This window comes from Rhinoraja longicauda, chromosome 2 (genome assembly GCF_053455715.1).
Source record: "Rhinoraja longicauda isolate Sanriku21f chromosome 2, sRhiLon1.1, whole genome shotgun sequence".
Taxonomy (NCBI): domain Eukaryota; kingdom Metazoa; phylum Chordata; class Chondrichthyes; order Rajiformes; family Arhynchobatidae; genus Rhinoraja; species Rhinoraja longicauda.
The window spans coordinates 93,917,087-93,943,173 of NC_135954.1; the positions used below are offsets into that span (position 1 = coordinate 93,917,087).

Here is a 26,087-nt window from a genome sequence, read left to right on the forward strand (position 1 = left end):
GCCAACACAACATGGACTGCAAAAGTCCGAGGTGTCATTTTGGATCTCTAAAACTGCTCGCTGGTCTCTTCCTCACTCCTCTCCTCTTTTCCCTGCTAGATTGCAGGAATCAAGATTATATGCAGTCCTAAAAAAATACAACATGCTAAGTAACTCAGCAGATCAGGCAGCATCTTTAGAAGACCATCCTGGCCTGCCCAACCTCTTCCTGTATAAAGTGTCGTTATATAGGGAGAGGTTGGGCAGGCTACGACTTTATTCCTTAGAGCGCAGGTGGATGAGGGGTGATCTTAGAGAGGTGTATAAAATCATGAGGGGAATAGATAGGGTAAATGCTCTGAGTCTTTCACCCAGAGTAGGAGTATTGGGAACTAGAGGACATAGGTTTAGAGTGAGAGGGAAAAGACTTAATAGGAACCTGAGGGGCAACTTGTTCACATAGAGCAAGGGTTACCAACCTGGGGTAAATTTACTCCGGGGTAAATTTCGCCTGCCATTATTTTGTTATATGAACTTAAAATAATAATGTTAAATAAAGTATTTTAAAATTTCCCCTTTGTCGGTTGCTTTATTATGGTAGAAGCGTCAACTCAAATTACTGAACAAAACAGGGTGGGGGTAAATTTAAGGTTGGGAACCCCTGAAATAGAGGTTGGTGGGTTTATGGAAGGAGCTGCCAGAGGAGGTAGTTGAGGCAGGTACTATAACAAGATTTAAAAGACATTTGGACTGGTACACGGGGAGAATGTATTTAGTAGGATACTAGACCAAGTGGACCTGTTGGGCCCAAACCTCTCCTGCATTTGTGCAGCACCCTGTCCTCCCCCCTCCCCTCTTTCCTCAACCCCCCCCTCCTCTCCCCTCTCCCTTGTCCCCCACTCCCCCCTCCTTCCCCCTCCCCTCCCCCTCCCCTCATTTTAAACTTTAAAATGTGAATAACTTTAAAAATATAGGACCGATTTCAATAAAACTTCTTGCATTATCACTAAAGTGACAATGGTGAGTAAAGTGGGCCTAAAATTGTCATGCTATCGTGTACCGTTTTGGCTGAAGTTCAGTCACAAACAAGATAACAAACGAGAGTTTTAGTATATAGATGGGCCAAAAAAGGGCAGCTGGGTCTAGTGCAGCTGGGGCATCTTGATCGGCATTGTCAAGTTGGGCCGAAGGGCCTGTTTCCATGCTATATGACTCAATGAAGTTCTCTAGCACTTGATGTTATTTTTGTAAACCCCAGCACCTGCATTTCTTCTTGTCTCCATTATAGACAGTCTCGTCTGATTTTTTGCAGGGAAACTATTAAGCTCTGACTATGAATGAATGTCAAGCGATTTCAACACAATTATTCAGCTCAAATGCATAATGCCACACATCATATTTTCATTACTAGAGATTGTGGTTTCAGGTAAAACAATTCAGGATTCAAAACAAAGCAATTTGTTTATCTTCCATCATCAATCGTCATTGCTTGAGATTGGGAAAAAGTGCCAGCAGTGGTCCCAGGATACTATGGTCAGAGAGCTATCCAGCACGGTCACAGGCCCTTTGGCCCACCTTGTCCATGCCGATCAAGTTTGCATCAGGCCCAGTTCCATTTGCTTTCATTTGGCCCATAGCCCTCTAAGATGCATCTATGTGCTTATGTATAGTGATACGTGTACTGAACTGCATAGAAAAATGAATGTACCTTTCACTGTACCTCGGTACATATGACAAATAAAATACCTTTGAACCACTGATTGAATACTGGTGAATCTCTTCTGCATCCTTTCCAACAATTTAATCCTATTTTGGATCACCGACAGTCAATCCCGGAACAAAACACTACCGGAATAAAAGAAAATTGCACCTTCTACCTGGTCTTTAGGTACCTTTTAGATTTATAATTTTTTTTTGTAGAGATACAGCGCAGAAACAGGCCCTTCAGCCCACCGGGTCCGTGCCGCCCAGCGATCCCCGCACATTAACAATATCCTACACCCACTAGGGACAATTTTTACATTTGCCCAGCCAATTAACCTACATACCTGTACGTCTGGAGCGTGGGAGAAAACCGAAGATCTCGGAGAAAACCCACGCAGGTCACGGGGAGAACGTACAAACTCCGTACAGACGGCGCCCGTAGTCAGGATTGAACCTGAGTCTCCGGCGCTGCATTCGCTGTAAGGCAGCAACTCTACCGCTGCACCATCGTGCCGTCACTTGAGTCAACTCTGCATCAAATGCATGCTGGTTGAAGTTCCCACTCCAGAGAACTCAGCTCAAACAACTCCGGACTAACATGCCTCATACCGCCAGAGCCCCAAGTTCGATCCTGACCTCGGTGCAGTCTGTGCAGAGTTTGCTCGTTCTCCCCGTGGCCACCTGGGTTTCCTCCGGGTACTCCAAAGATGTGCCAGGCTTGGAGGTTCATTGGCCTCTATAACTTACCCCTGGTGTGTAGGGAGTAGGAAAGTGGGATAACATAGAACTAGTGTGAATGGGTGATCAATGGTCGGGTGGGCTTGGGCCAAAGGGCCTGTATCTATGCTGTATCTCTAAACTAAACCTGACTGCATTGTGACAGCATGAAAGATTCATGTTGGCGAGGCCAGAGGCACAACTAATAGGGCACCAGGAATCAGGGGTTCGATCCTGACCTCTATTAGACAGGGTTTAGTATGTAAGAGAGGGAAGGTGTTAGTACAACGTTATAAATCACTGGTTTTGCCAAAGGTAGAATACTGCATGTAGTTAAGATTGCAACACAGAGGACTAATTTCACTGGATACAGTGTAAAGAGATTCGCCAGCATGTTACTTGGCATGGAGCATCTCGTGCAAGAAGTGAGACTGAGCAGGGCTTGCTTTCCTTGGAGCAGTGGCGGCTGAGGTGGAATACAACAGAGGTGGGTTAGGTTTCCCTTAGTCTCTCCACTTTTGGTCGCTCAGGAAATGTCAAGCACAACGTTAGCGCAAATGATGCCAGAGAAAGCTCACCTGCATTTAAGAGGCTTTGAGACTGGCACGTGTTCTATGTTCTAAGTGGCATGGTGAATCATGCTGAGAAATGCCCAGTCCAATTTCATGATGGGCATCAACAAGAAATGGTTACTGTAAGTGTAACTGTAACTGAAACTGCCATTGCTGAAAACTGTAACGTCCAGCTTCTTCCCTACAGCCATTAGGCTATTAAACACGACAAACTCCAAATAACCTGAACTACTGACCTAGGGGGCAATGGTTTTGTCCGTTTGCACTATTATTGTTTGTTTGTTTGTTTGTTTGTTTGTTTTATGTGTGTGTGTGTGTGTGTGTGTGTGTGTGTGTGTGTGTGTGTGTGTGTGTGTGTGTGTGTGTGTGTGTGTGTGTGTGTGTGTGTGTGTGTGTGTGTGTGTGTGTGTGTATGTATGTATATTTACTTGTGTGTGTGTGTGCGTGTGTAGGAAGGAACCGCAGATGTTGGTTTATACTGAAGATAGACACAAAATGCTGGAGTAACTCAACGAATCAAGCAGCATCTCTGGAGAATCTTTTCTCCAGAGATGCTGGCTGGCCCGCTATATAAATATATGTGCGTGTGTGTATATATGTAAGGATGTGTGTGTGTGTGTGCGTGTGTGTATATATGTAAGTATATGTGTGTGTGGGGGTGTACATACTGAACTTTTTTTCGTTTAGTATATTGTTTACAGAGTACCATGTTGACATATTCTGTGTGCTGCTGCAAGTATGAATTTCACTGTTCTGTTTTTCCACTTGGTCCAGTATAACAATAAAACACTCTTGTCTCCTGACTACTCCAAAACATGTGAAAGACAGTTTCATGCTTCTGGATTTACGCAAAGATATTTTGTCAGAACAAGCAAATGTACAGGCCTAAGCTACCACAATAAAATCTGGCGATAAATTCACAAAATAGGTTGCTTAGTACAAAGTGTCAGGCACAGATGGTGGTTATGTTGAAAGGCTGGAGCGATTGGGCTTGTATACACTGGAATTTAGAAGGATGAGGGGGGATCTTATTGAAACATATAAGATAATTAGGGGATTGGACACATTAGAGGCAGGAAACATGTTCCCAATGTTAGGGGAGTCCAGAACAAGGGGCCACAGTTTAAGAATAAGGGGTAGGCCATTTAGAACGGAGATGAGGAAGAACTTTTTCAGTCAGAGAGTGGTGAAGGTGTGGAATTCTCTGCCTCAGAAGGCAGTGGAGGCCAGTTCGTTGGATGCTTTCAAGAGAGAGCTGGATAGAGCTCTTAAGGATAGCGGAGTGAGGGGGTATGGGGAGAAGGCAGGAACGGGGTACTGATTGCGAGTGATCAGCCATGATCGCATTAAATGGCGGTGCTGGCTCGAAGGGCTGAATGGCCTACTCCTGCACCTATTGTCTATTGTCTATTGTTATTGAATATTTACGGGGGGATTTGTCACTGCACTTATTTTACAGCCAACAAGCAGTACAGATCAAAACACTCGTGCTGCCTGGAGTAAATGAAGTAGAAAGCAGTGATAATTGATTTGATATTCTGCAAACGCAGGAGCAAAACATCTTTTAAATCCAACATTTATCGGTCGTTTGACCTGCCTGCAAATCCAGCCACCACAATTTGATCTCCGCACACGACACAGAGAGGCGGCACGGTGGTGCAGCGGTAGAGTTGCTGCCTTACAGCGCCAGAGCCCCGGGTTCGATTCTGACTATGGGTGCTCTCTGTAACGAGTTTGCACGTTCTTCCTGTGACCTCCTGGATTTTCACCGGATGCTCCAGTTTCCTCCCACATCCAAATGACATGCAGGTTAATCGGTCGTTTGACCTGCCTGCAAATCCAGGTTAATAAGCTTCAGTAAATTGTCCTGAGGATGCAGGATAGAACTAGTGTACATGTCATCGATGGCCGGCGCAGACCGAAGGGTCTGTTTCCACGCTGTATCTCTAAACTAAACAAAACATCACTCGAACATCACTTGTGCACATGGAGACCGATAGTCGCAGTTCCCCTCTACACTGCCAGAGGCACCTTTGCTTTCAATGAGTCTGTAATCCAACGTCCCAGCCACTCTCCTCAGCTGGGGAAGAGGAAGGTTCTTTATGGACAAAGGACGGGTCATTTGTACAATCCTTATGCCGCAACGTCAAAATGGAGTCCCCGGTCATTATCCCACTAATGTTCGAGGGATTTGCCCCGTGAATGAATTAGTATTTAGGTGTCTGCACGGTACTTTAGGGGATGCCAAGTGGCTATGCAAGGCAGAAAATAAATTGTTTCCTCTCTCTCAAATTGCTGACGACAGTGTATCCCGTGTTAAAAGGGTCCCTGGAAAACCATCTGTTTTACAATTTTATGTGACGCATTCTCTTTTCCCCATTGGAACACATGTCAAAAATGAGGATGCAGTTCTATGGGAAGTTTTTCTCTCAGAGGTAAGTCTACAGATCTATAGGGATGGGGAAGGCACCAGATCTATAGGGAAGGAAATTCAGATTGTTTTGTTGGCTGAACAGAAAGGGTTGTTGTTTTAATTAACTAGAAATGGATGATCCACTGTTAGATCAAGCATAATTGTATAACAATCTACAACCATCAGGCTATTAAACACTATGACCTCCAAATAGGCTCTGAACCATCTAGACTTGGGGGCATTATTTTTGACTTTGCACTACTATTGTCTATTATCTGTTTTTTTTATAAATACTGAACCTTTTTGTTGCTGTTTAGTATGGGTTTTACAGAGTACTATGTTTACATACCAGCACCAAATTCCTGGGGGTGAACATCACCGAGGATCTCTCCTGGAGCAACAACACCACGTCCATCGCCAAGAAAGCCCAGCAGCGCCTCTACTTCCTCCGCAAACTGAAGAGAGCGGGAGCCCCCACACCCATCATGTACACTTTTTACCGAGGCGCCATTGAGAGCATCCTCAGCAGCTGCATCACTGTGTGGTTCGGAAGCTGCACAGCCTCCAGCCGTAAGACCTTGCAGCGCATAGTGAACACTGCTGAGAGGATCACTGGCGCCTCACTCCCAACACTCCTGGTCCTTTACACCACCCGCCTCACCCGCAAAGCATTGAGCATTGTGGGTGACCCCTCCCACCCCTCCAACAGCCTCTTCACCCTCCTGCCTTCAGGGAGAAGGTTTCGCAGCCTGAGGTCGAGCACCACCCGACTAAAGAACAGTTTTTTCCACCAGGCTGTCAGGATGCTGAACTCTCTCCCCTCCCTCCCTCCTCTCTCCCCTGCCCCCATTGGACCTGGACTTTAACACCCCACACACACGCACATCCAGCACCAGACACTTTTTTTTAACGCTGCTATGGACAGGCTTTGCACTACTGTTCATTATTTTTTTATTGTAATATATTCATCTTCATCTTTTTTTCATTGAAGTGACTATATTTTATATTGATTGTTGTTTGCTGTGCCTTTTTAATTTTAACTTAATTTAATGCACTTTATTCCTCGGGATTGTGGGAAACGGTATTTCGATTTTCTGTCTGTGTAAACTAACTGGAAATTGTCAATAAAGTTGACTTTGACTTTGACTTGACTGTTGTGCTGCTGCAAGTAAGGATTTCATTGTTCCATTTTGGAACATTTGACAATAAAACACTCAGGACTCCAAAGCACCTCTCAAAGAGTCTGAAGAAGGGTCCCAATCTGAAACGTCACTTATCCATGTCTTCTAGAAATGCTGCCTGACCCACTGAGTTGCTCCAGCGTTTTGTGTTTTTTTTGGTAAGCCAGCATCTGCTGTTCTACCCTTGTGGTCTACCCTTAAATAGCCTCTCCCGAAACAAGTGTAGCAGTTCTATTCATGGAAATTTGGAATTTAGTTTGGTTCAGTTCAGTTTTGACATGCAGCGTTGAAACAGGTGCTTCGGCCCACCGAGTCCACGCAGACCAGGATTTCCCTTACACTAGCACACACTACACACCAAGGACAATGTACAATTTTTACCGAAGCCAATTAACCTACAAACCTGTATATCTTTGGAGTGTCGAAGGTAAACCAGAGCACCTGAGGTAAACCAATGCATTCACGAGGAGAACGTACAAGCTCCGTATAGACAGCACCCGTAGTCAGGATCGAACCTGGGACAATGGCGTTGTAAGGCAGCAACTCCACTGCTGCGCCACTGTGCAAGTAGTTGTTATTATTTGCTGCCCCTCTCAGCTTGTACGTTTAGAAACATGGTACTCCATTTGTGTACAGCAAGCTCTCACAAACAGAAAATGATGACGTGATTATTTGCTTTAATTAAGATAAATTTCGGTTTATTTAATTATGAGATGAAATATTGAGATAGATACAATCCCATACCTCTGCAAGATAGTGCCATAGAATCTTTTCCATGCCCCTATGGTGCTGGTTTAAAGTTAGGGGCGGCACAGTGGTGCAGCAGTAAAGTTGCTGCCCGACAGCGCCAAAGACCCGGGTTCAATCCTGATGTCGGGTACTGCCTGCGTGGAGTTTGCACGTCCTCTCTGTAATCGCGTGGATTTCCACCGGATGTTCTGTTTTCCTCCCGCATCTCAAAGACGTGCGGGTTTGTAGGTTAATTGGCCTCTATAAGTTGTCCCTAGTGTTTAGGGAGTGGATGCAAAAGTCGGATAACGTAGAACTCGTGCGAACCGGTGATCGATGGTCGGCGTGGGCTTAGTGGGCCAAGGGGCCAGTTTCCATGATCTTATCTTTCAATATAGAAATAAAGAACTACAGATGTTGGTCAATACATAAAGGGACACAAAGTGCTGGAGTAACTCAGCAGGTCAGGCAGCATCTCTAGAGAACGTGGATGAGTGACATTTTGGGTCGAGACCCTTCTTCTGAGGTGCTGAGTTACTCCAGCGCTTTGTGTCCTTTTCTGTATCTTTCAATGTTTCAATGAATCAAAATTCATATCTACAAGGCACATATGACACCACAGCACAAAGTACTGTAATACTGGATAAGATTTTTGTGATTTATATTCTGGAGTGTAACTTTAATCAAACACCTCTGACACAGAAAATAAGTGTAAGCTCCTGAATCACAGATGAAATGTTCCCTTCCTGTTGTCATTACAACGCGTATAAATTGGTTAGAAGTGCGTAGGAAGGAACTGCAGATGCTGGTTTACTCCAAAGATAGACGCAAAAAGCTGGAGTAACTTTGTGGATCAGGCAGCATCTCTGGAGAAAATGAATAGGTGACATTTTTGGTCGAGACCCTCCTTCAGACTGAGAGTCAGGGGAAAGGGAAACGAGAGATATAGACGATAAATACAACAAAAGAAAGAACGATGTGCAAAAAGCAACAATGAGCAAAGACAGGTGGAGCCTACAATGGTCCATTGTTGGCTGTGTGGTAGGTGATAACGAGTTAAACAGACAGTGAAACTCAACAAGACGTCTAGGGTGGGGGAAGGACGAAGAGAGAGGGGATGCAAGGGTTACTTGAAGCTAGAGAAATAAATATTCATACCACTGGGGTGTAAGCTGCTGCCTAAGCAAAATGCTGCATGAGGTGCTGTTCCTCCACTTTGCATTTGGCCTCACTCTGACAATGGAGGAGGCCCAGGACAGAAAGGTCAATAAGGGAATGGGAAGGGGAGTTAAAGTAGTATAAGAAAATAACTGCAGATACTGGTACAAATCGAAGGTATTTATTCACAAAATGCTGGAGTAACTCAGCAGGTCAGGCAGCATCTCGGGAGAGAAGGAATTGGTGACGTTTCGGGTCGAGACCCTTCTTAAAGGGAGTTAAAGTGTTTGGCAACCGGGAGATCAGGTAGGCCAAGACGGTTCTGAGCGAAGGTGTTCAGCGAAACTATCACCCAGTCTGCGTTTGGATAAAAGGTTAAAAGGCTTGCTTCTCTTTCTCTCTCCCCCCTCCCACCACTAATCATCTCCCCCTCCCCACACCCTCCCCCCAGCCCCATCCACTCACCACCCCTCATCCCATGTGCTGTAGCTGATGTGCAAGGTTAAGTTCCAGATCACTTCGCAATAAACAGGAAATTTCACAGCTTAATTGTCAGGGCTGCCCTTTATATGAACCGTGTTGCCTTGCTTGGCAGAGTTTGCAGCTCCTAGTTTGGCCGGGTGAAGAATGTGCAACGGGGAAGAAAGAGAGTGAAAAATTGCACTAATTGGCCATTAGAATCCTCAAATATGCCCATGGGAAACTTTGAACGGTTTAATAAATTAAAACGATACAGTGCTGTATTTCTACCAGATCATTAAGAACCACCATTTTTTGAAGTCACCTATAGCTCTCCCCTGGTGATAGAGCCTCTGTTGGTTGATTGAAAGTGGAAGGAGGCCATTTAGCCCACCGAGTCCATGCCGACCCTCGATCGCTCATTGGCACGAGTATTTCGCTTGGGCAGCTAACAACCCAGCGGCATGAATATTGATTTCTCTAACTTCAAGTAACCCTTGCATCCCCTCTCTCTCCATCCACCCTAGTCGTCCTGTTGAGTTCCACTGTCGTCCTGGTCAGTTTCATTGTTACACTCATTAGTTTCACGTTATCACCTTCTCCACAGCCAACAATGGACCATTGTGGGCTCCACCTTTCCTTGATCATCTTTGCTGGCGTTGATTTGTCCTTTTGCATAACTTTCATTGCATAACTTTCTTTGCACCTCTTCATATTTCTAGTTTCCCTCTCCCCCGACCCTCAGTCTGAAGAAGGGACTCGACTCGAAACGTCACCTATCCCTTTTCTCCAGAGATGCTGCCTGACCCGCTGAGTCACTCCAGCATTTTGCGGTCCCCCCTCATCCTTCTAAACTCCAGCGAGTACAGGACCAGTGCCATCAGACGCTCATCATACGTTAACCCAATCATCCCCGGGATCATTCTCGTAAACCTTGTGGTTGGAAGAGAATCCGTGAGCTGGGGGGCCTGTTTCCGTGCTGTATCTCACAATGACATAGAGTCCTTGGTGTGGCCTGGAGTCACACATGGGTCAGATTTTATTCCCCAGAAGATGGTACTGAAGTAGACGGGGTTTTACAGACAACTTGGTAATTCCATGATCACCATGACTAGTATGAAAGTTTTTATCAGATTTTTTTGGTTGAGGTTGTCAAAGGTTACGGGAGGATGGCAGGAGAATGGGGTTGAGAGGGAAAAATAGATATGCCACAATCGAACGGCAGGTCAGACTCGATGGGCCGAATGGCCCAATTCTGCTCCTATGTCTTAAGAACTTATTTAATTAACTGTCTCAGGGATGTGTTTCGGGACCTACTTTCCTCAGTCAGCACGTCATTAACTAGGGCACATGAAGGATTTCATGCATTTTATATCAGAATGAACAGGAAGTTGAGGGGAAGCTAAATATCTCCCAAAAGATGGTGGAGATCCGGAACGTTCCGCTTCCGAACATAATATCAGATTATTATTTTGGAAATATTTAAGAATAACTTTCTAAAATTGCAGAGGAAATAAAGGCTTCTTCTTTGTGTTTTTGCGTCTCTGTAAGAGTGATATTGTAGACAATAGACAATAGGTGCAGGAGGAGGCCATTCGGCCCTTCGAGCCAGCACCGCCATTCAATGTGATCATGGCTGATCATGCACAATCAGTACCCCGTTCCTGCCTTCTCCCCCTACCCCCTGACTCCGCTATCCTTAAGAGCTCTATCCAGCTCATATTGTAGCGGGAGCGATCGGTTCAGCCCAAAATAAGGCTAGCCGCCAGGATGCTTTATTAACACAACAAGCTGCCAGCACACATGTTCACTCTCCTCTCTCTCCACAACCCCTGCTGAGAAACCCTATGGACTGGCCAGTCCCAGACCCTGTCAGTCTCAGTGCCGAGGGTTCGACCAAGGAGTGGCCTAACTCTCAGGAGTCGCCACAATATCATAATTTTAATGTGGTCCATCTTTCCCCACGGTTTGGATTCCCATGAATTCCACTGTAACCACACTCTGCACTCTGGTTGTTTTTGTCTTCGCGCTACCTGCGGTACTTGAGTATGGTTTGATCGCACTTATGTAAAGCATGATCTGTAGAAACAAGGAACTGCAGATGCTGGGTTATTTTTTAAAAAGACACAAAGCGCTGGAGTAACTCAGCGGGGACAGGCAGCATCTCTGAAGAACATGGATAGGTGACTCTTCTTCAGACTGGAGTTACGGATCTTTCAGACTGAAGAAGGGCCGCGAGTGGAAGCGTCACCTGTCAGTGTTCTCCAGAGATGCTGCCTGTCCCGCCCGAGTTGCCCCAGCACTTTGTGTCTTTTTTTATAGTATGACTTGACTGGGATAGCACCCAAGCAAAGTGTTCCACACTATCTCGGTACACATGACAATAATAAAGCAACACCTATATTTAAGTGGGAGTTGAACAGTTTTCTGAGGGCCAGGTGGATCAAGGGATGTGGGGAAAAATATCCATTGTGCATGGCGTGATAATAGACAATAGACAATAGGTCTATGACTCTATGACTCTATGAGGTGCAGGAGGAGGCCATTCGGCCCTTCGAGCCAGCACCATCATTCAATGTGATCATGGCTGATCATTCTCAATCAGTACCCCATTCCTGCCTGCTCCCCATACCCCCTGTACTACTTGATAGTGATTGTACTACGTATGGTGTGATTGAACTGGATAGCATACAAACAATTGTCGCTGTACAGTCTACGCTTGTTATCACAGACCACTTTATATCAGATTTTGATTATAGCGGGCAGAGTATCCCCACAGTAATCAGACACCACTGTCTCTTTCAGAACACAGGCTGCTAGTTACACTGCGAGAAACCATATAAATTGAAAAGGGATTGCCTCGGTCAACACAGTTACAAAGGTACTCTACCAAACAATGTAACAAACCGCCTTTAGTATTTTTAGCTTGCAGGAACGAAAATACGTTTTTAGCTGTAAAAAAGACTTGTAAAAAACAAACGAGACTTGAAAATGCCGCCAAAAATAGGCGACTGTATACTGTCTCAGTGTACTACTGCTATACACTTGTACTGTATCTGAGATGCTTATCTAAGAGGTGTTGTCGGAATAACTTACACAAGACGTGAGAGACAGCCAGCTATCCGTGGCAGCACGCTGTTACAGCGGTAGAGTTACTGCCATACCTACATGCTTATGTGTAGTGACACTTGTACCGAACTGTATACAAAAGTAAATGTCACTGTACCTCAGTACAGGGGACAAATAAAGTACCACTGAACCATGGAGATCACACTTACTGGTTTCGAGGTAGCATTGTAGCTGGAGAGCGGCGTGAAAGGCTTAGTTGGGGTGGCCGCTGGGGGCAATAGGACGGTGAAGCGTTGGCCCGAGTCGGGTGGAGATGAGTATGAGCGAGCGCGAGCGTCCAGGCGCTCCGGTTCCTGCTTGTACGATTCCAGGGGGAAGGCTGGCTTGGTCGACTGTACCGGCGTGGAGGGTGTCGAGAGTCCCGAGGCTGCGTGGAGGAGAAAGAGAAGAGCATTAGGAGACCGAGTAGGAAAATAACTGCAGATGCTGGTACAAATCGAAGCAATCAGTCTGAAGAAGGGTCTCGACCCGAAATGACACCCTTTCCTTCTCTTCTAGATGCTGCCTGACCTGCTGAGTTACTCCAGCATTTTGTGATACCTTCGATTAGGAGACCGAGGGCAAGTCATGGCTCAATCTGCTCCACAAGCAGCAGGTTGCAATAGGCGTTGTCGGAATAACTTACACAAGACGTGAGAGACAGCCAACTATCCGTGGCGGCACGCTGTCGCAGCGGTACAGTTACTGCCATACCTCAAATGAAATATACAGAGAGCTTGCTGTACACAAATGGACTGCCATGTTTCCAAACGTATGAAACGATGACTGCATTTCTAAACAACGCCAATGGGACTCCCTGAAAGGGGTGGGACATGTCGCAGCGGTAGAGTTGCTGCCTTACCTCAAATGAGAAATACAGAGAGTAAGAGCTACGTTTAAAAAAAATGCTGAACACATTCAACAGGTCAACTGGGGCGGCACAATGGCGTAGCCAAGTCAAGTCAAGTTTATTTGTCACATACATATACAAGATGTGCAGTGAAATGAAAGTGGCAACGCCTGCGGATTGTGCTAAACTACAAAACAGAATCGGAAAAAAAAATGTTAACACAAAAAATAAATTAATACAGTAAATTAAATTAGTCCCTGGTGATATAAGAGTTAACAGTCCTGATGGCCTGTGGGAAGAAACTCCGTCACATCCTCTCTGTTTCCACAGCGTGACAGCGGAGGCGTTTGCCTGACCGTAGCAGCTGGAACAGTCCGTTGCTGGGGTGGTAGGGGTCCCCCATAATGTTGCTGGCTATGGATCTGATGTATAGGTCAGCGGTGGGGATGCTGCCTTACAGCGCCAGAGACCCGGGTTCAGTCCTGGCTACGGGTGCTGTCTGTATGGAGTTTGTACGTTCTCCCTGTGACCGCATGGGTTTTCCCCGGTTGCTCCGGTTTCCTCCCACACTCCAAGTACGTACAGGTTTGTAGGTTAATTTGGCTTTTAAAAAAGTGTAAATTGTCCCTAGCCTGTAAGACAGTGCTAGTGTACGGGTGATCGCTGGTCGGCGCAGGCTCGGTGGGCCGAATGGCCTGTTTCCATGCTGTATCTCTAAACTAAACAAAACTAAAGCTTTACTAGCAAGCATTGAGCAACAACTTGCCAGACAAGGACTGTCCATCTTGTCAATCAAGAGACTGTTCCACAGACACAGAGCATACAGTAGCCTTTCTATACCGAGACATACCACGCGGAAACAGGCCCAACTTGCCCACACCAACCAATATGCCCCATCTACACAAGTCCCACCTGCCTGCGTTTGGCCCATATCCCTCTAAACCTATCCTATCCATGTACTTGTCCAAATGTTTTTTAAACGTTGTGATAGTCCCTGCCTCAACTACTTCCTCTGGCAGCTCGTTCCATACATCCACCTCCCATTGTGTAAAATAGTTGCCCCTCAGGTTTCTATTAAGTCTTTTCCCCCTCATCTTAAACCTTTGTCCCCTGGTTCTTTATTCCCCCACTCTGGATAAAATACTGTGCATTCACCCTATCTCATGGTCTTTGTACACCTCTACACCTCTTTTTGGCAGATGTGGAGTGGTGGGTCATGTACATTTGTTTATGCCGTTCACCATTGCGATCCAGTATTCTGGTTCCCCTAGTAACACAGCCTTTTCAATAAAAAAAAAATATGCAGGTGTTCAAGTAGTGGACTTTGTGGGTCAGTGTGACCAGCCATATTTAGCCTCGCGCCAATGAGAAACTATGCCGTGTTAGAGTGCAGTTCCCACAGTATGAAGTGTTGCCCATGTTTAGGACAAGATGGAAGAACAGCTCAGCTCAGTTCCCACAATTCCTAGTGTGCCTTGCCATTCCAATAAATCATTTCATTGCACTACTTCTCACCCTGTGATTGATAAAACCCACTACTTTGTACAGCGCTCCATTGCGACTATTTTATCCCAAGATGTGTAGCCTGGCGGACACAAGATGCTGGAGTGACTCAGCAGGTCAGGCAGCATCTCTGGCGAACATGGATAGGTGACGTTTAGGGTTGCACTCTGAAGAAGGATCTCAACCCAAAATGTCACCTATCCCTGTTTTGGTTAATTTAGTTTAGTTTAGAGATACAGGGGCCCACCGAGTCCGCGCCAACCAGCAGTCACACGTTCAATAGTTCTATCCTACCCACTCTAGGCAATTTACTGAAGCCAATTAACCTAAAAACCTGTATGTCTTTGGAATGTGAGAAGAAACTGGAGCACCTGGAGAAAAACAACGTGGTCACAGTGAGAATGTACAAACTCTATACAGATAGCACCTGTGGTCAGGATCGAACCTGGAGGTGTAAGGCAGCAACTCTACCACCGCACCACTGTGCTGCCCCAGTTGTCTGGGCTGGCATTCATGCACTACATCAACCTCTTCCCTTCCAATTTCGCTCTGGCTTCCTACAATGCCTTTCCGTCTCACACATTTACTCAGCTTCCCAGTAAGTGGACCTAAGTCACTCACCACAACTCCACTTTGGACTGGAAAGATTGGGCCAAATATGCACCAACGTGGGCAAATAAGGCCGGCAAGGTGGCACAGGTGGTAGAGTTGCTGCCTCATAGCAACTGACACCCAGGTTCCATCCTAACCGTGGCTAACGATGGAAATCAAGGGTAGTGTTAAATCCAAGGAAAAGGCATATAAATTGGCCAAAACCGGAGGACTGGGAGAAATCTTAAATTTAGAAACAGAGCAAGACAAAGGGGTTCATTAAGAGGGTGAAAAAAGAACTTGAAAGAAAGCTTGCGGTGGGGGGGGGGGGGGGGGGGGGATATACAAAACTGACTCTAAAAGCTTCTTTAGATATGTAAAAAGGAAAAGATTAGTGAAGACAAATGCAGGTACTTACAATCAGAGACAGGTGAAATTATAATGGGAAACAAGGAAATGGCAGAACAGTTAAACGGGTACTTTGGTTCTGTCTTCGCTAAGGAAGACACAAACAATCTCCCGGAAATACGAGGGGACCGAGGATCTAGTGGGAGGGAGGAACTGATAGGAATCCACATTAGTCAGGAAATGGTGTTAGGTAAACTGTTGGGACTGAAGGCAGATAAATCCCCAGGGCCTGATGGTCTGCATCCCAGAGTACTCAAGGAGGTGGCCCGAGAAATCGTGGATGCATTGGTGATTATTTTTGCGAGGAGGATGCTATGAGGCTGCAGGGACACTTGGATAGGTTGGGTGAGTGGGCAGATGCATGGCAGATGCAGCATAATGTGGATAGGCAAGAACAGGAAGACAGATTATTGTCTAAATGGTGTCAGATTGGGAAAAGGGGAGGTGCAACGAGACCTGGGTGTGCTTGTACATCAGTCACTGAAAGTAAGCATGCAGGTACAGCAGGCAGTGAAGAAATATATTGGCATGTTGGGCTTCATTGCGAGAGGATTTGAGTTTACAAGCAAGGAGATCCTGCTGCACTTGTGCAGGGCCTTGGTGAGACCGCACCTGGAGTATTGTGTGCAATTTTGGTCTAATTTGAGGAAGAACATTATTGCTATTGAGGGAGTCCAGCATAGGTTCACCAGGTTAATTCCCGGGATGGCAGAACTGACATAATGGTGAAAGAATGGGTCGACTGGGCTTGCATTCACTGGAATTTAGAAGGATGAGAGGGGATCTTATAGAAACTTATAAAATCCTTAAGGAATTGAACAAGCTAGATGCAGGAAAAATGTTCCCGATGTTGGGGGAGTCCAGAACCAGGGGTCACAGTTTAAGAATAAGGGGTAGGCTATTTAGGACTGAGATGAGGAAAAAATTTCACCCAGAGAATTGTGAATCTGTGGAATTCTCTGCCACAGATGGCAGTGGAGGCCAATTCACTGGATGTTTTCAAGAGAGAGTTAGATTTAGCTCTTAGGGCTAAAGGAATCAAGGGATATGGGGAAAAAGCAGGAACGGGGTACTGATTTTAGATGATTAACCATGATCATATTGAATGGCGGTGCTAGCTCGAAGGGCCGAATGGCCTACTCCTGCACCTATTTTCTATGTTTCTTTGAATGTTTGATGAAGAACTGTATTCAAGAAAGAACAGAGGGTTCTCAATGGAATGAAAAAGCTAATTGGGCCATTAATTAACACCACTGAATGAACCGAGGCTTGAAAGAGTTGGCACGAAGGCTGTGAAAAGAATATCGCACAATGAACAAAACAAAAACAGTTTGTGGTACATTGCACATACGATTATTGTTCCCCATTATAGTAGGGAAAACTACTTATCAAACAGATGAAGCAACCAGTTAAGCAATTCTATGTTAGTTTTAAGGCTTGATTTTAAAAAAACGTTTACTTTTAGTTTAGTTTAGTTTAAGAGATACAGCTCGGAAACAGGCCCTTCGGCCCATTGACTCCACGCCGACCAGCGATCCCAGTACACTAGCACTATCCTACACACTAGGGACAATTTGCAATCTTTACCGACGCCAATTAACCTACAAACCTGTACGTCTTAGGAATGTGGGAAGAAACCGGAACACCCGGAGAAACCCCACGGGGTCACAGGGAAAAAGTACAAACTCTGTACACAGTCAGGATTAAACCGGGATCACTGGCATTTCAGGTCCGGACCCTTCTTCAAGCTGATTGTAGTAAGGAGGGAAAAACTGATGCTGCCTGACCCGTTGAGTTATTTCCAGTATTTTGTGTCTTTTTTATTACATTGTACCTATCTACACTGATCCCACTTGCCTTCATTGTCCATAGCCTTCTATGCCTTGGCTATTCTGAATATTTACGTGTTCGGTTGTGAAGAATTTCAGTGTTTTGTCTGACAATAAAACACCTTTGACTCTTGACCTGACTCTTGAAATGATTCAATTGTATCTATTCCACCACTTCCGTGCATTCCAGATATCAACCACTCTCTGTGTAGAAAAACGTTCTCCTCTGATCTCGAAACCTCTCCTAAAACCTACGCTATTTGTTTTGGACTTCCCCCCAATGTGATTTTGAATTAATTTAAATAAATGAATATGGGAACATTTTATTTGCAGGTAATTTATACAGAGGCTTGAGTCACTATTCCAACTATTGTCTTGTGATTCATGACAAGTGTCTTCCCCTTATGTTTTTGTTAAGCACCTTGATACATTCTCCCAGCATTAAATGGGGTGTACCATATAAAGGCAAATTATTATTGTTAAACTTCAAATTAAGAGTACACTGTGAAGTGTAAAACAATAGGCCAGAGAGGACATCTAAGTAAAACAATAGGCCAGAGAGGACACAGAGTGCTGGAGTAACTCGGCGTGTCAGGTAGCATCTCAGGAGAACATGTATAGGTGATGTTTCTAGTTGGGTCCCTGCCTCATACTTCAGATGGAAGAAGGGCCCCAACCACCTGTCCATGTTCTCTGGAGATGCTGCCTAACCCGCTGAGTTACTCCAACACTTTGCGCCCTTTTTTGTAAACCAGCATCTACAGTTCCTCGTTTCTACCAGAGGGCATCTGTGGAGCGAGATAACCAGAGATCGGGTCAGGACTCTTCTTCACACTGGGTCAGGCCTCTTCTTCAGCTGGTCGAGTTGCTGCCTGAGAGCGCCAGAGGGTTCAATCCTGACTATGGGTGCTATCTGTGCAGAGTTTGCACGTTCTCTCTGCGACCGTGTAGGTTTTCGTTTTGTTCCCACATTCCAAAGACGTGCAGGTTTTGTAGGTTAATTGCCTTCTGCATATTGCTCCTAGAGTGTAGAATGCGAAAATGGGATAACTAAGAACTGGAGGGATCGCCAGTCAGTGTGCAGTCAGTGGGCCGAAGGGCCTGTTTCCATACTGTATCACTAAACTACAAACAACTTGGTAAACTGAATGGCCCTAATCATGCAATACTACTGCAAACTCTCAAGACCCAGATGCCACTGACACGGCCTTATCTGTAATAATGAAATATTTACTACGGTGGATGCCCCAGCAGTAAATCATTGGCTAAAGTACTTTAGTTTTGTTTAGAAGTAGGCCCTTCGGCCCACCGAGTCGTTGTCGACCAGCTATCACCCACACACTACTTCCATGTTATCACAGTTTTGCATCCTACACACTAGGGGCAATTTACAGAAGCCACTTAACCTACAAACCTGCACGTCGTTGGAGCGTGGGAGGAAACCGGAGCACCCGGAGAAAACCCACGTGGTCACGGGGACAACGTACAAACTCCATACAGACAGCACCCATAGTCAGGATCGAACCCGGGTCTCTGGCGGTGTAAGGCAGCAACTCTGCCGCTGCGCCACTGTGCCGCCCTGAACTCACATTTCTATCACAAAAGTGAATTGCTTTATGAATCAAGGATCTGAAAACTCTGATTGCACTACAAGAGTGCACAATATTACAGCGCTTTTCATTCAATCTAACAGCTGAAAGAGCTGACCAGGGAAAAGGTGGACACCTATCCACCTGAGGAGGCAGTGCAGGAGATGAGCACAGCCTTGGTGAAAGGACAGGTTGAAAGGAGTGTTCCAAATGGAGAAAAGAGGGAAAGAAGTGTGCAGATTTATGAAAGGAATTCCAGAATTTACACCCCATTGGCCTCCATAGTGTGGGGGGAGTGGATGTGAAAGTGGGATAACATAGAATTAATGTGAACGGGTATTCTTCGATGGTCGGCATGGACCTGATGAGCTGAAGGGCCTGTTTCGTGCAGCATCTTTCAAAAAAAAACTTGGTGGCAATTGGTCACCACTATCATGTCACTGACCAGGGCATTGCAAATACAAATGGTCCATATATGCATGAACCAGATCGAAATGCAAGTTCAGCACGGTTGACACTTTGCAGTGGAGTTCTATCAACGGGGAAAAATATATTGTTTTTTTATCAGTGAAAGGCAACAAAAGAAATGGAGCCCTAAAACTGACAATGATTACAGTCAGTGAGATCAAAACTGGAGGAGTACAGGGATCTTGAAATGTTGCCCAGCTGAAGGATCTTAAAGGGGGAGCGAAGGTCAGGTTCATAGAGGGGTCTGAAAATGTTAAGACCTGGTCCAACTTGCACCCTCCAAGTCTTTAACATGTGGAAATTCAAAGCTAAGATCCTCTCCCCTGACCCTCAGGAAGGAACTACAGATGGTTGTTTAGTAGTCTGAAGAAGGGTGTCAATCCAAAATGTCACCCATTCCTTCTCTCCTGAGATGGTGCCTGCCCTGCTGATTAACTCCAGCATTTTGTGTCTATCGTCGCTTGGAAAGTTGCAACCATAACATTTTTGAGCGAGGAAGACCGTTGAGTGCGTAGGGGGTCCTGGTAGGGAGGGGGGGGGTGACCGAGATTGAAGGGGGGAGGAGTCCCTGTGGCCACGTGTGGCAGCAGGCCTTGTTTACTGCGGCGTGCAGACGGTAAGTCTATTCGATGAACTTTATGTAACTTTGTCGGTACCAGAAACATGGCAACTCTTGTGTGCTGCTAGGTGAGGTCTGCTGTATGATTTTACCGATTTGTATGCAGAACAAAGCATTTCATTGTGCCTAGATACATGTGACAATAAAGTATCATTGAATTGAATTGAATTGAATAAGATAAACGTTTTGAGTGAGTTCCAGTAAGTCACCAATGTGGCTGACACATTGTTTTTAACATCTTCGCTTAGTTTGGAGAGACAGCATGAAAGCAGTCTCCTCTGCCCACCGAGTCCATACCGACCCGTTCACGCTAGTTCTAGCAGCTGCCCTTTATTAATGAATGAATGAATTCGTTTATTGGCCAAGTATGCATATACAAGGAATGTGCTTTGGTGCTCCGCTCACAAATGACAACACAAACATACAGTTAACAATTAAGAATAAAGCATAAACCGCATCAAAACAATAAGGATACAATATTACGGTCTAAACGTGTGGGTGAAAATAAACCAGAGCAAAAAAAGAGACTACAGACTTTGGTTATTGAGTAGAACTATCACTCGTGGAAAAAAGCTGTTTTTATGTCTGGCTGTGGCTGCTTTGACAGTCCGGAGTCGCCTTCCAGAGGGAAGTGCTTCAAAGAGTTTGTGGCCAGGGTGAGAGGGGTCAGAGATGATCTTGCCCGCTCGCTTCCTGGCCCTTGCAGTGTACAGTTCGTCAATGGGGGGAAGGTTGTAGCCAACAACCTTCTCAGCTGATCGAACGATCCGTTGCAGCCTCCTGATGTCGTGCTTGGTGGCTGAGCCAAACCAGACCATGATGGAGAAGGTGAGGCCGGACTCAATGATAGCAGTATAGAATTGGACCATCATTGCCTGTGGCAGATTGTGTTTCTTCAGTTGCCGCAGGAAGTACATCCTCTGTTGGGCCTTTTTGACTGTGGAGTCGATGGTGGCCACCCATTTAAGGTCCCTGGAGATGATGGTTCCAAGGAACTTAAATGACTCCACAGATGTGACTATGGTGTTGTTGATGGTGGGTGGGGGGAGGGGAGAGGGATCTCTTCGATAGTCTACAATTAGTTCCACTGTCCTGAGAGCATTGAGCTTTATAAAAAGCAGTTTAAAATTCTATCAGGTATCTTGAGCAAAAAGGAATTTGCCACATGTCACAAAGAGAAAGAAACTGTATTGTGCCAACAATGATCAGAACAAAAAAAGTAAAATCTTTTCCTTACTAATAGATCTTCTGACAAACATCCTCAGTGCTCCAGGACTATGGGTGCACTTTAGAAGGAGATCTTCGTTTTACAATGCAGTTGGGCTGCTTTGGTTATATAAGCCATTTGGGTGGTCATATGAGTTTAAGTGGCTGTAAATTAAATATTGTCTTGTCAAACATTTGCAACCTTCTCTGTTAGCTCATTATTCTGGCAGCAATACAACAAAGGTCTTTCAGGATGCATTAGAAACTCACTTCCCCACTGTTCAAAACAAAAGAAAAATGTCAGATGTGAAGTTATTGCCAGGTGAAGTAATTGGAAACTGAACTAAAAGCAAAGCTTGAATTTGTTCAGTGTGTTTCACGGGGAAGTGCATCTGCATGGAGTTAATCGCTGAGCCAACAGAATATTCAGGAGCTCGGTCAATAAGGAGACGGATGTTGCTAAAATAAATCACTCTCAGGTTGCTGCCACTGCTGGTATGGCCAGATTTGCTGCCACCAAGAGCTGCCCTGTAAAGTGGTGGAGTGCTGCCAATTTTAGTTCTTTAGTTTTGGAGATACAGCACAGAGACAGGCCCTTCAGCCCACCGTGTACATGCCGACCATCGATCACCCATTCACACTCATTCTATGTAATCCACTCCCTACACACCAGGGGCAATTTGCAGAGGCCGATTAACCTACAAGCTCACACGTCTTTGGGACGTGGGAGGAAATCGGAGCACCCGGACGGTCAGAATTCTGTATTGCAGCCAGAATAATGAGCTAACAGAAAAGGTTGCAAATGTTTGACAAGACAATATTTAATTTACAGCCACTTAAACCCACGAGGTCACAGGGAGAATGTGCATAAACCACACAGACAGCACCCGAGGTCAGGATCGAATCTGTGTCTCTGGTGTTGAGTGTAAGCAGCTCTACCAGCTGTGCCACTCTGGCGCTGTGTTGAAAGTGGTTCCATGTTGCTTCTTGTAGGGAGCTCCTGTACATTCACAGTCTTAGGGTAAAAAAGAACGGAGACAGGCCCTTTGGCCCACTGAGTCCGCACTAACCATCAACCACCCATTAATACTAGCCACCTTTGCTTTTATTAGCCCCATGCCACATATTCCTTCATCTTCCTCCAGGCTCCACTGCTCACCTACACACTTTTACTCCAGCACTCTGTAAACCAGCATCTGCAGTTCCTTGCTTCTACAACCTAATGTCATGATTTCAGACTTTTTAAACATTATATAACTGTGTATTAACTGTGTTGATCAATACGTTGTAAGATTGTATATCTTAACGAACCAGTTTCATAAATAAGTCAAAATATTGGAAATCATCCAGAAATAAAGTACGAAAGCATTTTTAAATAAATGAAGGAATATTATATCCCATTTTCATACTGTCATTCCACTTAAACAATGTTGAGGTTATCTATACCTACTTAACTAGAGCTAGGTTTAGATAAAAGCAGAGTATTATTTAAAGGAGAACCTAAATAAAAGTGGGGCCCTGTTCATGGTCATACAGAGGGAGGTCATATTATACCTCCGTCAGCCCCAGCCTAACTTGCCTCCATCTGCCTCTTGATCTTTTCCAGCTTTCTCCCCCATACTACAATCAGTCTGAAGAAGGGTCCCAACCCGAAATGTCGCCCATCTATTCCCTCTCCTGATACTGCCTGATCCGCTGAGTTAGCCCAGCACTTTGCGAGTTTCTCAAGATTCCAGCATCTGCCATTCCTTGTCTCTAATTTGTGTGTTTGGCTGCCTCCACCTATCACCCACTTGTCTCTGTCCCCCAGTGGGCGGCAGGGCGGCAGGGTGGCGCAGCCGTCGAGTTGCTGCCTTACAGCGCTTTCAGCGCCAGAAGCACGGGTTCGATCCCGACTATAGGTGCTGCCCGTACGGAGTTTGTACGTTCTCCTCGTGACCACGTGGGTTTTCTCCGAGATCTTCGGTTTCCCCCCACACTCCAAAGACGTACAGGTTTGTAGGTTAATTGGCTTGGTATAAACATGTAAATTGTCCCTAGTGTGTGTAGGATAGTGTTAGTGTGCAGGGATCGCTGGTCGGTGCGGAGTCGGTGGACTGGAGGGCCTACTTTCCGCGCTGTATCTCTAAACTAAACTAAACAGCACCCATCCCCCTCCACCTGCCCCACCTGGCTCCATGTGTCCGTCATCCCTCACCCCACCTCGCATCACTGCCTCCACCCCCACATTCTCTTTACACCGGTCATCTCCCCTCTCAGACCTGACGCAGGGTCTTGATCTGAATCATCAACAATTCTTCTCCTCCAACACATGCCGCTCAATCCCGAGGTGTTTTTATAAAGACTTTTACTGGCTCTTTGTTCCAGGTCCATTCAAACTTTAATTTCCCATCTACCATGGCTGGACTTGAACTCATGTCTCCGCACCTGTGGTCCAAACTGCTCGGCAACAGCCCAGTAACAACCTCCAGGCTGCCTATTCGTATCAGTACAACTCACTCTTCCTCTGCTCTTCCCCTCTCACCTTGCAATGAAACAAGTGGGAGAGTGGGGCAAGAGCTGAGAAGTGAAATGCACTTTCAGAGTTCGTAGATGGGACGGAAACCATGTCAACATCCAGGTCGAGATGAAGGACAAGGGGAATGAAGGAATTAGGTTTAGGTTTATTACTGTCACATGTACTGAGGACATAAGATCATAGGATCATAGTACAAGTGTCAGAGGTTATGGGGAGAAGGCAGGAGAATGGGGCTGAGAGGGAGAGATAGATCAGCCATGATTGAATGGTGGAGTAGACTTGATGGGCCGAATGGCCTAATTCTACTCCTATCACTTATGACTTTTGAATCGCTGATGATATTAACTTACTATAAAGGGCAGGATTAGGCCATTCAGCCCATCGAGTCTGCTCTGCCATTCATTCATGGCTGATCTATTTTTCCTTCTCAGACCCGTTCTCCTGCCTTCCCTCGGAAACCTCTGACAACCTTATTAATCACTTTATCATGTATCTGTACACTGAGGACGGCTCGATTGTAATCATGTATAGTCTTTCCGCTGACTGGTTAGCAAGCAATAAAAGCTTTTCACTGTACGTGACAATACGTGACAATAAACTAAAGGAAATTAAACTAATCAAGAACCTGTCAATCTCTGCTTTAAACATTCACCACCCTGGAACAGTGAAAAGCTTTGCTTTACGGGCTATCCAAACAGATCAGATATATCAAACATGAATCCAATCAAATAGTAGGTAGAGCAAAGGGGACGATACAGAATGCAGAATATAGTTCCCAGCAACGTAGCGCGTTGTAGAGGATGCGTCAAGATTTCTCGTTTGCAGCTCTCTTATGGATAATAAAATGCATAGTGCTTATTATGTACGATAGTCGTGATCCAGGAAAGGTAATGATTCGCACGGCATGCAGGGCAGCACAGCAACAAAGCTATTTAACTGCCAAAGTGGAGAAACTTCAACGGACCTCAACTTCCCGAGGGAAAAGCTTTTTTTTCCCCCACTCACCAAGCTCCCAGGAAGAGCACTCAGCCTTAACAAACAAGATTTATGGAGAGGAGGCAGTTTGAACCGCTTTGCAAATTTATTGCTCCCTCTGCAGTGAGAGGAATGGAAATGAAGCTCGACTTCCAACAAATAAACCGAATACAAACACCCGCCGAGCCTCTTACAGCTCTGACTGTAGGTCTCTGTTGCTCAGAAGAGTGTTCTGCAATCATTATGGTTGCTTTGTGGAGCTACAATTTCTCCACACAAAAATGCTCCATCAAAGGCAAGTTCATCCCAGTAGAATTTGATTCTAAAATATTATAAAACTCCACACAATGAGTGGTGGACTCAGCCCAGTGCATCTAGGGCATAGACCTACCCAGCATCGAAAGCTGTCACTGCCTCAAGAAAGTGGCATCCACCACCATGGATCCGCACCATCTGGGTCGTGTCCTTTTCCTACCATCGGTTAGGATGTACAAAAAAACAACCTAAAGTGCCACACCAGCGGGTTCAAGGACAGCTACTTTCATCGGGTTTCTTGAACCGACCTACAGAAGCCAAGGTCCACGTGGGCCATCGGGCTTAAAGAAGGGTCTTGTCCAGAAACGTCACCTAATTCTTTTTCTCCAGAGATGCTGCCAGGCCCGCTGATGTACTCCAGCATTACTCCAGCATTTTGTGTCTCTACCATCCTAATCCTATCTTGGCAATGGAACACTACAGCACCTCCGCCAACCTCATCTACTGTATCCGTTGTTCAAGATGTGGACTCTTATACATCGGCGAGACCAAACGCAGACTGGGCGATCATTTCGCGGAACCCCTGCGCTCAGCCCGCCTGATCCAACCTGATCTCCCGGTTGACGGACACTTTAATTCTCCTTCCCATTCCTACACAGACCTTTCTGTCCTAGGTCTCCTCCATTGGAGGAACAGCATCTCATATTTCGCTTGGGCAGCTAAAAACCCAGTGGTATGAATTTTAATTTCTCTCACTTCAGCTAGCCCCGACATTCCCTCTCTCTCTATCCCTCCCCCACCCAAGTCGCACTAGCTTCTCATTTTCACCCTACAAACAGCTAACAATGCCCTATTTCCTTTATCATCGTCACTTTTTTGCATATATTTTATTCATTGGTCTTTATCTCTCCACATCATCGTCTATATCTCTCGTTTCCCTAAGCAGTCTGAAGAAGGGTCGCGATCCGAAACGTCACCCATTCCTTCTCTCCAGAGATGCTGCCTGTCCCGCTGAGTTACTCCAGCTTTTTGTGTCTAACTGCAGACCACCATTTGCACTGCCATGGACTCATTTCCTAATTGTGTTTTGCACAAATGTCCTGTTTTCTTTGCACAGTTTAGTTTTGTTTGGACATACAGCGTGGAAACAGGCCCTTTGGCCCACCGAGTCCACACCAACCAATGATCACCAGTACACGGGCTCTATCCTACACACTAGGGACAATTTACAGAAGCCAATTAACCTACAAACATGC

At 45.6% G+C, this 26,087-nt stretch overlaps 1 protein-coding gene across 10 annotated transcripts in view; it reads right to left on the bottom strand.

Annotated features, from left to right (window-relative positions):
• LOC144607619 (5'-AMP-activated protein kinase subunit gamma-2) overlaps positions 1-26,087 on the bottom strand; it is a 340,164-nt gene that overhangs the window by 89,119 nt on the left and 224,958 nt on the right. For all 10 annotated transcript variants that reach the window (XM_078424584.1, XM_078424612.1, XM_078424629.1 and 7 more), the window contains one exon: positions 12,191-12,408. In XM_078424584.1, coding sequence (XP_078280710.1) covers positions 12,191-12,408 — 218 coding nt within the window. The remainder of the gene's footprint in view (positions 1-12,190; positions 12,409-26,087) is intronic.